The 13,310-nt window shown below is 45.0% G+C and overlaps 2 protein-coding genes across 3 annotated transcripts in view; one reads left to right on the forward strand and one right to left on the reverse strand.

The window, feature by feature from the left end:
* myh11a (myosin, heavy chain 11a, smooth muscle) overlaps positions 1-6,978 on the forward strand; it is a 37,431-nt gene extending 30,453 nt beyond the window's left edge. Inside the window, exons 31-42 of one of the 2 annotated variants that reach the window (XM_083693748.1) lie at positions 46-294; positions 547-759; positions 960-1,172; positions 1,774-1,935; positions 2,379-2,507; positions 2,619-2,707; positions 2,853-2,976; positions 3,225-3,433; positions 3,629-3,737; positions 3,933-4,105; positions 5,012-5,044; positions 5,577-5,712. In XM_083693748.1, the coding sequence (XP_083549874.1) occupies positions 46-294; positions 547-759; positions 960-1,172; positions 1,774-1,935; positions 2,379-2,507; positions 2,619-2,707; positions 2,853-2,976; positions 3,225-3,433; positions 3,629-3,737; positions 3,933-4,105; positions 5,012-5,036 (1,695 nt within the window). In that variant the 3' untranslated portion in view covers positions 5,037-5,044; positions 5,577-5,712. Of the gene's footprint in view, positions 1-45; positions 295-546; positions 760-959; positions 1,173-1,773; positions 1,936-2,378; positions 2,508-2,618; positions 2,708-2,852; positions 2,977-3,224; positions 3,434-3,628; positions 3,738-3,932; positions 4,106-5,011; positions 5,045-5,576 lie in introns of both variants that reach the window. The other variant, XM_083693747.1, reaches the window with a different exon arrangement.
* Positions 6,979-9,344: 2,366 nt separating this feature from the next.
* Positions 9,345-12,920, reverse strand: LOC310821401 (nuclear distribution protein nudE homolog 1-A-like). The gene is made up of 8 exons (XM_083693429.1): positions 12,797-12,920; positions 12,356-12,509; positions 11,967-12,115; positions 11,374-11,510; positions 10,619-10,801; positions 10,073-10,158; positions 9,648-9,802; positions 9,345-9,449 (listed from the first exon to the last, which is right to left on the reverse strand). Exons 1-8 carry the CDS (start codon positions 12,880-12,882, stop codon positions 9,356-9,358), a joined length of 1,044 nt encoding a protein of 347 aa, XP_083549555.1. The 5' UTR covers positions 12,883-12,920; the 3' UTR covers positions 9,345-9,355.
* Positions 12,921-13,310: the final 390 nt, after the last annotated feature.

Below are 13,310 nucleotides of genomic sequence, written 5' to 3' on the forward strand. Positions count from 1 at the left end.
GGAATATTTCTAAACTGTTTTAACAATGTTTTACTGCCTCAACAGCTGTCAGACTCCAAGAAGAAGATGGAGGACTTGGCAGGCAACGTGGAGCTCCTGGAGGAGAGCAAGAAGCGTCTGCAGAGGGACCTGGAGGCGTCCAACACCCAGTTTGAGGAGAAGGCCTCGGCTTACGACAAGCTGGAGAAGACCAAGAACCGCCTGCAGCAGGAGCTGGAGGACATCCTGATGGACCTAGACAACCAGAGACAGCTGGTGTCCAACCTGGAGAAGAAGCAGAAGAAGTTTGACCAGGTCAGTCCAGACGACTAACATATCAAAATGGCACCTATAAAGTTAGCAGTTGTCCCCTAATGATGCAAATGAAATGAGCTGTGGGGCAAAGAATGGAGAAAATTGGTACTTCATTAATTAACTCTTGCAGGCAGTTTTTGAATGATATCACACACACACACACAAAAAACACACTGAAAATATTTTGGAAACTGTCAGTCGTTTCCTAGCATTCTTCTAAGCATCTCTCAACCCTTTACCGTGTTTCTCCAGATGCTTGCCGAGGAGAAGAGCATCTCCAGTAAGTATGCGGACGAGCGTGACCGCGCGGAGGCGGAGGCCAGAGAGAAGGAGACCAAGGCCCTGTCCCTGGCCAGAGCTCTGGAGGAGGCCCAGGACTCCAGGGAGGAGCTGGAGAGGGCCAATAAGGCCCTGCGCACAGAGATGGAGGACCTGGTCAGCTCCAAGGATGATGTGGGCAAAAGCGTAAGTCTTTCAATCCTCTATGTATCAGATAGTGGAGGCTGGTGGAGGTAGAAATCAGAGGACGGGCTGAAGGAATGGTATCAAACATGTGTAAATGGAGATATGGTAATAACAAAATTATTATCCATGAATGACTGTTTGGTTATCTACCCATCATTCACCCATCCACTCCATCCATCCATCCATCCATCCATCCACAGGTCCACGAGCTGGAGAAGTCCAAGCGTGGTCTGGATGCCCAGGTGGAGGAGATGAAGACGCAGCTGGAGGAGCTGGAGGATGAGCTGCAGGCGGCGGAGGACGCCAAGCTGCGTCTGGAGGTCAACATGCAGGCCCTTAAGGCCCAGTTTGAGCGTGACCTCCAGGGCAGAGACGAGCAGGGAGAGGAGAAGAGGAAGCAGCTCATCAAGCAGGTGTGGGATCGAAGCCTTTTCTGACTCCTTGCGTCCTTTCCTCCGTCCTCCACTCGCGTCCTACTGAAAACACATTGGAGAAGATCTAGGTTCCTCCCTGAGTTTTGAGAAGGAGGCGAGGAGAGATGAGACAAGGAATGACTTTTGAGATTTGACCACTGTGAAGAGAAAAACAGACGCCATTTTGTAACACAGAAAATGTGCTGCACACATACACCCTACTAGTACTCACACCAAAAAAGCATTGAGTAGAAGAGTCAGAACTCTTTTTTACTCTTAATTTACTTGATTTAGCCTTCAACACATGTATACATTTGAAGAGGCCTTTCACAGAGCCACTGACTTCCGTCTTTGTGTGTGTGTGTGTGTGTGTGTGTGTGTGTGTGTGTGTGTGTGTTTGTGTGTGTGTGTGTGTGTGTGTGTGTGTGTGGTGTGTGTGTGTGTGTGTGTGTGTGTGTGTGTGTGTGTGTGTGTTTGTGTGTGTGTGTGTGTTGTGTGTGTGTGTTGTGTGTGTGTTGTGTGTGTGTGTGTGTGTGTGTGTGTTGTGTGTGTGTGTGTGTGTGTGTGTGTGTGTGTGTGTGTGTGTGTGTGTTGTGCCCAGGTGCGTGAGCTGGAGACAGAGTTGGAGGACGAGCGTAAGCAGAGGACTACGGTGGCGGCCGCTAAGAAGAAGCTGGAGGGAGACATGAAGGACCTGGAGGGACAGATCGAGACTTCCAACAAGGGACGAGACGAGGCCATCAAACAGCTGCGCAAGATCCAGGTGAGTGATGTCACCGATGAATTATGGATTATATATTATTTTATAATATTACATATTATAGCACAGGAACTGGACAACTGGCGAAGATCGTTATGGTCAAAATGTTGTTGTATCATTGCACATTACCTCACAATAGTGACATTTTGATTCATAAACTTTATGACAGGTGTCGCACATATGCAGTGTTTTGCTTATGTAGCATTATAACCACCTTACGATGACACATATAATTCTGTTTTCATTGTTATTGTCACTAAACCTTAAATAAGACTAAAAAGTCTAAATAAGCCTCAATCATATTTCTGTCTCTGGCAGCATCTTAGGCAATATTTGCCCATTTACGAGAAGCCGTTTTTGTGTGCATGGCTTAGTACATGGCTTAGTACATGGCTTTATATGAGCCAGTTTCTGACTTTAAACCTTACAATTATTTCTTTCTCCAGGCCCAGATGAAGGACTTCCAGAGGGAGCTGGAGGATGCTCGTGCGGCCAGAGAGGAGGTGCTGTCCACAGCCAAGGAGAGCGAGAGGAAGGCCAAGAGTCTGGAGGCTGAGCTCATGCAGCTACAGGAGGTACCCTAGCCAGGCTTACTGTTAATGCCAAGTAATAACAGCAAGCATAGCGCCATAGTCAGCTAATCTGTGTGTGTGTGTGTGTGTGTATGCGTGTGTGTTTGTGTGTAGGAACTGGCTGCCGCTGACAGGGCACGGAAGCAAGCAGAAGCCGAGAGGGACGAGCTGTCTGATGAACTCGCCAGCAACTCCTCTGGAAAGTGAGTAGTAGACTGATTAAATGAGTCTGATACAGTAATTACTGTATCATAACTCTCTCTCTCACACACACACACACACACACACACACAAACACACACACACACACACACAGGAGCTGCAGGTGTGAATGTTCCCTGTGTGCAGGTCAGCCCTGTCCGATGAGAAGCGTCGCCTGGAGGCTAAGATCTCCCAGCTGGAGGAGGAGCTAGAGGAGGAGCAGAGCAACATGGAGATTCTCAACGACAGACTGAGGAAGAGCGTGTCACAGGTAACACTGTCTGACGGCCATCTTGAATAAGTGAAATGTCCATAAGTCAACAGACTCATTCTGAAGTCAACTAGACTAGCCTTGCTTCCTCATCTAGCTACTCTTGAAGCCTCACTGACTACACTTTGAACTCACACTGACCTTGAACACTCATTAACCACACCTCGACCACACCTCTACCACACTTTGACCTTACCTCAACCATACCTCGACCACACCATACCTTGACCATACCCATCCCTCGCCAGGTTGACCAGCTGAACAACGAGCTGCAGGCGGAGCGCACCACCAGCCAGAAGAACGAGAGTGCCCGGCAGCAGATGGAGCGTTCGAACAAGGAGCTGAAGGCCAAGCTGCAAGAGATGGAGAACCAGGTCAAGTCCAAGTTCAAGTCCTCCATCACTGCCCTGGAGGCCAAGGTGGCCCAGCTGGAGGAGCAGCTGGAGCAGGAGAGCAGGTCAGGAGGAACTACCGGACATGTCACTCTGTTTCTCTCTCTGTTCTCTCTCTCTCTCATTCTCTCTCTTGCGCGTGCTGTCTCTTTCTTACTCTTCTCTCTATCTGTATCTGTATCTCTCTCTCTCTCTCTCTTGTCCTCCCATCTCCCTTTCTCTGTCTCTTATTTCTGTCATTGTGTGATTCCTATGTACAGGGAGAAGCAGGCCTCTGCCAAGGGAATGCGTCAGAAGGACAAGAAGCTGAAGGATCTGATTCTCCAGGTGGAGGATGAAAGGAAACAAGCAGAGCAGTACAAGGACCAGGTATACACACACACACACACACACACACACACACACACACACACACACTTCTGAAAGTTGTCATGTCATTTTTAAAGTTCTTAGAGTGCTCCCTTCCTTACGTGAGGTGATATGTCATGCTAACAACGGTCTGACGATGCTCTTATGAAGCTCTTATAACCTCCCCGTGGTTCTCCCCTCCCCTCCTCTCCCCAGGCGGAAAAGTCCACCTCGCGGATGAAGCAGCTGAAGCGTCAGCTGGAGGAGTCGGAGGAGGAGTCTCAGCGCATCATGGCCGGCCGCAGGAAGCTGCAGCGGGAGCTGGACGAAGCCACAGAGGCTAACGACGCCATGGGCCGCGAGGTCAACACCCTCAAGACCAAACTCAGGTAAGGCCCGTCCGTCACTCACCTCGGTACCCAGAATCTCATATGTCGTTTCAGATTCTGGGAGCGCAGAAAGTAAATGCTTTCTTTACGTTTTTGCTCGATATGGCCCGTCCCGTTGTTTACATGTTTACAACCCCACTTGCACACATTGCACTAAATGATACCATGGAGTTTGTTTTCCATGACATCATTTTGCAGGTGAGCAGTGTGCATTCCATGTTTGGGGAAAATCGGCTCACGCTTTATGCCCAACCTGGGGGGGCTGGTGGAGGTAGAAATCGGAGGATTGCATTGCAATGCATGGAATGGAATGAGGAATGGTATCACGTTTGATACGTGACTGTCCCCTCACCCTTCATTCCTGTCATGTCCTATACAGACGTGTTACATGTTAGTTTTACATGTACTTTACCGTGTGTACTCTTTTGTATGATGTATGTTTGTATGTGTTTTGTGATTTGTGATTTGTCCTTTTATGAGCTGGCACCAAGACAAACTCCTAACAACCTTGGTTGGTATGGCAACGACAATGTCAATGTATTGAATCTGGAATCTTCTAAAAAGTTGTCAACCCCTAATGCAGCAGTTTATACTCAGAACAAGTCAGATAACTAAGACTTGTCCGATTATGGTCAGGATTGGCCTATGAAATTCAATGAGCTACCTAAAGGCAGTTATAGTACGACTGTACCCATATCACCTCCGATCTCACCGCCCTTAAAAGAAAATAATTATCATCACACTCTAGCTTGTCACTCCCAAAATCATTTAGCATGATTTCACTATGATCATACTATACTATACTATAGCATAGCATATGATAATCAAAGCACCATACAACAGTCTCTCTGTCCAACTTTGGCTTCTTATTCACTGGATACCAAAGCCTTTACATTTGTATTGCAGAGGCAACCCAGAACCCAAGGAGTAAAGTAGCAGGTACCTCTGCTTTTAGATGTCACCCCATCACCATCTCACCAACCTTTCCACAACTTTCACACTTTTGTATCCTACTATTCCATTTCTCTGCCTTATAGAGTGAAATATGGTCCATCGCCCACTATTTCAAACTCATCTGAAAAACAGTCTGGAAATCAGTGCAAGTGGAGTAGTGGACGTTGCACTCCCGATGATACATTTGTGCCAAGTCCCGCTGGTGACCATATTTTTCTCAACGCTTGGTTTAATTGCCCAATTAAACCAAACTCATTTTCCTGTGTTGACATCAGTCAAATGAGTTAAAAAAAAAAAAAAAAAAAAAAAAAAAAGATAACATAGCTTGCCCTACTGTTTAACAACAGCACAAACCCCCTCACTCTGCGTTTCAGTGATGACATCATCATTACTCTTCATCTGGTGTTGATCACGCGAGTGGTTTTTCATCAATGTTTCAGTCCAGCGAAACTTAACAAGCAACACGTGGCGAAGGCCGTTTTTTCGTTGGATCGTAATGAGTGTGTGTGTGTTGCAGGCGCGGGAACGAGCCCTCTTTCAGTGCCGCGCCGCGCCGCGGAGGAGGAGGGGGGCGGAGGGTGATCGAGGACGCTTCGGAAGAAGACGGTGACACAGGGGCGGACTACAACGGAACGAAGTCTTCCGAGTAGAAGAAACAACCCCAAGCATCCAGCCAATCAGATTCAGTATTACGTACCAGGCAGACCTGCTCACCAAAGAACACACACGTGCCTTAATACTTGATAACCTTCATAATTCTTCCATAAACACTTCAAAACATTTTCTATTCCATTCACCTATCGACTGTCTCCTTCTTCAGAGCACCTTAGTCTTTTCACTATTCTAAACAGTCAAAAAAGGGGTTAAAAGACCATTGATTATTAAGAGTTTCAATTTGGTGCCTGGGATGTTGTGTGATATGCTGTTCTTTGCAACACTGTTTTGTACTGCACTGAATTACTTTACCATAATACTTCCTTTGCATTATTTGGTACCCTCAAAAGTAGGTACTATTTGTTCTCTATCCCCTCACCTGGGAGGAAAGCCAAGCCAGGTGTTCCTTTGTGTCACTTTAAAGTTTAATTAGAGGCATCACTTCTATAAATCTAATTTCTAGAGATTTATACATCTAGAGTACATGTAAATCTATTTCTATGACATTAAGACTGGTCCTGTCTTCTGTGACTGCTGTTAGCTTTTTAGATCTTTCTAGAAGACATTGACGTACTGCATCAGGCTGGATCTAGATTCGAGACTAACGTTTCTACGAACCAGCTGTTTTACATCAATGCAAATGTTATACCATGATACATTGTATACCCAGCTACAGAATGTATTTGTAATGTAGTCCAAATGTATTGCGTATGTATTAAAAAATGCCCAATATTCACACCTAGTTGCAACCATAGCAACTATTCTACTTTGCCCATGTTTTGGACAGAGAATCCTTCACATTCCAACATGATTAGGTACAGTATTTATCAAACTGCCAAATATAGACAGAAAACAACTATTTACCTTTAAAGCACCCCTCTTCATCTTTTCTAGATATTTGTATCTGATTATTCTTGTTTAAATTCTAATATATAAGAAACAGAGAGTAATAAGGCATTCGTTCAGATTTTGGGTAGGTGTGCGAGGTGCTGTCTTTGATATCATATTAGAAAGCAAACTGCCATTAGCATAGAAAGTGTTTTATCACCAAGGCCAAAGTCATGCCCATGTCCAGATAGATCAATCAAATACTGCATTGCTTTTCCCTTCACTGGTCACCATTACGATAATGTCATCAAAAGTGCAAGAGTTGTCTTATCTTTTTTTTTTTTTTCTTATTGTAATTGACGTTTACAGGTACAAGTCACTTCAATCTATAAATTGTGGAACCACCTGCACGAAAAATAAAGAGTGAAAAAAAGTAACCTCTTTCTCCTGTGACTTTTCATTTGTGTCTCATACACGTTACACTTGCTGAACGAATGATCTCAAATAAGACGCTGCACACGTGTTAGAATGTTCATTTCGATACAAAATCTATTGCAAACCAACAGATCAATTAGTACAGCACCTCAGGCGCATACATACAGATACATACATGGCAGGGGAGGCTGGTGGAGGCAGAAATCAGAGGACGGGCTCATTGTAATGTATGGAATGGCATCAAACACAGGTGTTCGATACCATTCCTCATTCCATTCCATGCATTACAATGAGCCCGTCCTCTGACTTCTGCCTCCGCCAGCCTCCCTTGATACAAGTCCAGACAGAGAAATATGAGGAGTGGTAATATTACACACACCCTCAACAAACAATTGCTAATGGTTACTGGTAGTGTGAGAAGCTGCACAATGGACAGACATAGAACATTGCTGGTCCACGGTTATAACAACAGCTTATAACACATGAGCTGCACAGGAGACGTTTACATTGTTCATATTGTTCAGACACATAGCTGGAAGTGGATTTTTTCAATCTGTTGTTTGAGCACAGACATACTGTAATAATGCATTCCTTCCCTAATATAGTCAAGTCATTTGTAACATGTTGGGGGTTGAACATAAAAAGGCAAACCTGCGCTTTTAAACAGTACTCAATACATACACTATCAATCCACCTATAGAGATAGAACAGTTGTTCTACATCTATGCTTCCACCATTCAAATGTCATCTCATATCATCATTGAAGGCAGAGCAGGTACTTTGATAATAGTTTCTGAAATATATTGTATATGTCTAGTATGAACTGTGCTTTTCTTTGAAATCTATTCATATTTATTATTGCTGTTTCATCATATTTAATAACTCCCTGATTTGTAAGGAAGTCTAAACTGCTCAGACTGAACCAAAGCTATCTATCAGAGACATTATTCTCAATACATTCAGCAGTGCAGTGGAACCTCCTAAATTCACAACTCAAAACATGTATATAAAAAAAAAAACACACTAAACATCAAAAACATTTTTTCTTTTTTTTTTTTTTAAAAACCCTGAAAACACAAACACTAAAGAGATGGCAACATAAAACAAAAAAAAGAAGGAAAAAGGAAATAAAGATTTTAAATAAAACCTACATTGGAGATGTTTGGAAGTATGACTGTGTACTTTCTGTTTCTTCTACACCTGTCCTCTCGCCAGTCTTATTAAACACTCTGCTAATGCAAGACAGCGTAATCCATGCTTTAGGCACAGATTACATTTTCAAGTTACCAGGTCGAGGAGAGAACTATATCCACATAGTAAATCCATTCTATTGCTTTTACCTCCAACTTCCACCTGTAAAAATAGTACCTCACACTCTCTCTCATTTGTTTACAGCAGATTACAATTACATACCGTGAGGAAAGAATACACACATTCTCCAAACGTTAAAGCTAGTCTAACCTACCATCTCCAACATTTCTCACACACCGAAGCCTATAAGCATATGCCTTAGGGGCTTATGAACTTAAGCCTGTGCGATGAAAGGGAATACTTAGGGTGGAATCCGAACTCGAGACCCGCATGCAGTAACCGTACAGTAACTCCAATCGTCGCACACATTTCCTATTGACATCGATGCACATTTTGCGCAAAATGTCTGAGTTACGCCCCGTAGGACCTCGAGTTAGGACTCCACCCCTAGAGAATAACGACGAGGCGAGACACAGATAAGGAGGTAATACATTGATAAAGGCAGCAACGGCTAAATGCTAACGCCAACTCCTAACCAACATCACCTTCGTTGTTGGCACACCGTGATGGAGTGAGATATCTTTCAGGCTGGATTCCAACTCTCCGCCTTTCACCTCCAAGTGTGCATTCGTTCACTCACCCTCGTGTACTCAACACATTGGAATATGCATAGCATGGACTATAGGACGACCATATTTCATAGACCAATCACATATATAGAAATCCATAAGGGAGAGCGAATGAGTGTACACTTCGGGGGGGTAGAGAGAATCGTAATTCAGCAAACTTGGGTACAAAAAGTGTGCGTTTGTGTGTTGGGGGGGGGGGGGGGGGGGTAGAGGCACAGAGAAATAGGGCTGGGGAGGGCGTGCAGCAACACGGTCAAAGTATCCTCCATATATACACACTTGATAAAAGCTTGTAGCAAAGCGTTTGATAGAGTTCTTAGCATCAGCAGAGCAGGGTCCATGCAGTGATTTTTTTGAGGGGGGGGGTTGAAGTTCTCAGGTAGGGGGGAGGGGCAGTGGGTTGGGTGTGTAGTGAGACACTGAGACACAGATTCAAGCCCTGCTGATAAAGTCTTGAGTAGGCTGGGAGGAGAGGGGGAGGGGGGGAGGGGTCGCTCGCTCATAGCAGGATCTTGACTCCCCCCTGTGGAGACTGGGCGCCCTGGGAGAGGCCTCGGGGAGGCGCTGGTCCGAACTCTAGCCGCTTCACCAAACTGGAAAATAGAACGGACATAAGGATTAAGGAACGCACCGACTTGAGAAGACATAGAATGATTATCACTGGTTCTAAAGTGCATTCATTTTTTGTGTATATATGGTCCCAGCAGGAGTCAAACCCACAACCTTCGTGCACAAGTAGCACAATTCTCCACCAACTGAACCACGCTCTACCATCGTAGAGATCCACTCACCTCTCGTACTGTGGGGGTGGAGTCATGCTACTGGCCTGCAGCTCAGTACCGCCCTCTAGAGCCAAAGGAGTGCTAGGTGCAGCCTGGAGGGACGGTCTGTTGGTCCCGGTGTCGTACACAAAGTCCCGACAAGACGCCAACTTGGACTCCAGGTTCTGGAACGATAAAAATGTAGTTAATTTGTTAATGTCTATGAGGAGTTCATATAGGAGACACAGAGATGCAAAAAGTAGGCACATTGTTTTCTTTTCAGTCATATAATCACAGTTAAGTTAGGGGGTGCACCCTCTAGTGTTTATAACTCTGAGGAGGCGTTATGCGAGACCTGAGTTGGTTGATGTTATGGTATTGGGGGGGGGGGGGGTCATTCATACAGCAGCTCCTATGACGTTGTTCTGTAATCTACACAGTTTGGTGTCTCTTACCCCGACTTTCCTCAGGAGCTCCCCGACGATGTTGAGAGCAGATATGCGTGCCGACGTTGTGAGTGGTGTCCCCGTTAGGCCGTCACCTGCAGACACAAGCACGTACTGTAACACAACATTACAGCTACTAATATCACTGCGTTGAGTTCTGTCACAAAATACAACCGAAACTCAACATTATTAACAGTATTTATTTATTAATTTGGAAATGTCTTTGTTGTTTTGCTTTTGTTTTTTTTGTTTCTCTTGCCTTTGAAAAAGAGACCCTGGTCTCAGAGAGACTCCCCTAGAGAAATAAAGGATAATAAAACAAATAATGTTTTATTTATGTCCTGACACTAGGCCCGAGCCTAACTTTGTGTTGTTTTGGTTTCGTTTGGACATGGTACAGCTACAAAGCACAGCTATCAAGTCTCCTTATCTTAACCAGCATGCCATCCCTGATATCAACTCATTAAGTTGAATCACAGCCTTAGAGAACAGTAGAAACAAAAGTAAAGCATTGACTAATATTTCCCCCTAAAATTTGAGTCATTTTGGGCTCACCTCGCCAGGCACTGGATGGCAGGGGCGTTGAGAATGTACCAAGTGGCTTGGAGGGGGTGGAAGGGAGGGAGGGGTATCCAGAAGTGGGTCGTGAGAGTGGTTCGGTCCGGTCCGTCTCCTTGCTGAGGCTGCTGGACGGGCGTCGCTCCGTCTTCTGTTGTACGGCAAGTTCATGCCGTAGATCTGCCCGAAACCACAGGAAGAGCAGACGCAGCATATCAGCCATCCATAATGGATAACATTCATCCAAGCTAGCAGTATGAACGGTGACTGAGAGTACATTCTCATTTGCAGCAGCAACAACCTGGGGAATAGTCGCAGGGGGGAGGAGAGGGCATGAATGAGCCAACTGAAAGCAGAGGGTGACACGTTAATGCCTACTCTTGCGATAAGTGCCATGGGATCTTTTACGATTCGGGAGTCGGGACCTTGGTTAACCGCCTGTCTTTCTTTCCTTCCATGTATAAATCACTGAACTGACATGCCTTGATTGGTGGAAACAAGCAATGAAAATCTTGCTTTGACCAGTCCAATCACTTTCGATCAGTTATTTCCTCAAGGAAGGAAAGAAGGGTGCATTTTGAAAGTACTCGAACAGGGCCATGTTGTTGTCATCTCCTCAGACAATTGTCAATCAACCATCAGATGACTCATCCTTTAACAGAGAGGCTGGTTGGAGTGTAAAACTATACCGAGAGAGCAGCGGTTGTTGTTGTTGTAACATTAGATGCTCAAGTTCTCTGGCCGGCGCTCACCTCTGGCTTCGTCCTTGAGCCTCTGGACAGACTCCAGCAGATTCTCCTTCTCGTCGAGCTCGCCCTCCAGGAAGGCGTTCCTCTCAATCACATGGTTCATCCGCCCCTCAAAGTCCTCCAGGGACATGATGGTCGCCCTGGGAGATGGCAGGGAGGGAAAGACAAGACATACATGATTAGATTAGAAACTGTGTTATTGTCCATCCAGGGATGGACATTTGTCTTCACCATCACCAATTAGATAAAACATAAAATCGTCATCATCATTAGTCACCATACACAACAAACTGGCTCATTATTGCCTATATTGCACCTGACCAAAAGACAGTTGCTATATGCAAGGAAGGACGGGACAATCACATTGTCGCTAGCGTTCTATCCATGTGCTATGTCTATGGGTGTGGACTGGCATTACATACTGTAGATATGATAAAGCATCTAGAATGTTTGCTAATAGTTTGTGTGAAGTCCCTCTTCAACATACAACATAAATCTCACTTAGGGTTTTTATTTATTTAGACAGGCTGACAAAAATATTGAATAACTTCATTTCTGTCACATAACCCAGGGAAGATCAAAGCATCCGGACTGACCTCTTTGCCCTTTCCAAGTCATCGTTGGACTGCTCCAGCTCTCTGATGTACTTCTGGAGGTGGTCTCGGACCGCCGTAGTCTCAGCCAGGTCCACCTCTAGTCCGGAGATCTGCCTGAACGCTTCTGAATGCTGGGCCTCAAACTTCTCCTGCAATATCACAACAAATAGACAACGAGGCAATAAATTATTCCTTAATAATAAGTCATTTTAGAACTTTGTATTATTATTACTTTCATGTATTATTGGCAATTACATTTTATTGGCATTCACTAGTTCTATTAACTTCTGCCTCTCTCTGGACACAAAGAGCAAAAATAACAGCCAGCTGCTCCATGGCTGGCCTCTGGTGATGGTGGTGGCCATGATGTGTGTGTGTTTGTGTTCTACCTTGATGCTCTCCAGTTCCATGCGCAGGCGATTGTTGTTGGACAGCAGTTCTCTGTTCCGTGCCTCAGTTTGCTTCAGTTCCGTCTCAAGCTCCGCCTCATAGTCTCGACTCATCTGCTGAAACTCTTGCAGCTCCTCTTGAGACTCCTCAGCCCTGAAGACACAGACACACACATCAGTCAAAGATGTCCAACAGTTCAACAAAGCTAAGGTGAAGTTGATTCCCTGATCTGTGTGTTACTGGCGGAATTTGAACCCTGGTCTCCCACGTGGAAGACTCAAGCATCTCTACCATTAAGCCAAGAGGACATCCTCAAGGTCTGAGGGAGACACTTGAGTTTATAGGTCTCAGGCAGGGCTACCTCATCACAAGAATGTGCTTACAAATCACCTCCGCTACATGTGCTTGGCAGAAATCCAGACATTGACGGAATTCCTTACCTCTGCTGGTGTTTTTCTGCTTCCTCTTTCCAGAAACACAGTTCTTCTTGAATGGACGCAAACCTTGTTGTATTAGGTTCTCCCATGTCTTTACAGCTGACGGTATGGTTTCACAGCACCTAAAACAAATCTGTAGGAGAATGCCACATCAACTTCCATATGGCACTGTATGATTTGCATACACACTGCTTGCTATTTTGTCTCAGGGAATGCCACATCATGTCAGGTGTATTATGCTTATGAATCTCCACTGGTGTAAAATACTTAGCTAGCAAAACTGCGATATATCAGGCAGCACACAACAAGTTTGCTGGCTAGTTTCATTGATGCAGCAACAATAACAGACAGTTTAACTAGCTGGGGTTAGCAACACAGTGAGCTACCGTGATGACACCCACACAAGTACAAACTTTGTGCGATAGGCGATCGTAGAGCTTTGTCAAGATACTGAACTGCAAAACAGATGCTTACCTGCATGTGGGAAAGCACAACAACACAGCATTGGGATATCAAG

This window comes from Argentina silus, assembly GCF_951799395.1.
Source record: "Argentina silus genome assembly, chromosome: 22".
Taxonomy (NCBI): domain Eukaryota; kingdom Metazoa; phylum Chordata; class Actinopteri; order Argentiniformes; family Argentinidae; genus Argentina; species Argentina silus.

Bases quoted from the DNA above. Each gene is read 5' to 3' on its own strand.
- LOC310821401 (XM_083693429.1), bottom strand. From the start codon at position 12,882: ATGGGAGAACCTAATACAACAAGGTTTGCGTCCATTCAAGAAGAACTG. The intron at 11,511-11,966 runs GTCAGTCCGGAT...GCCATCTCCCAG, and splicing joins GACTTGGAAAGGGCAAAGAG to GGCGACCATCATGTCCCTGG. The intron at 10,802-11,373 runs GTGAGCGCCGGC...GGTTTCGGGCAG, and splicing joins GCTCAAGGACGAAGCCAGAG to ATCTACGGCATGAACTTGCC.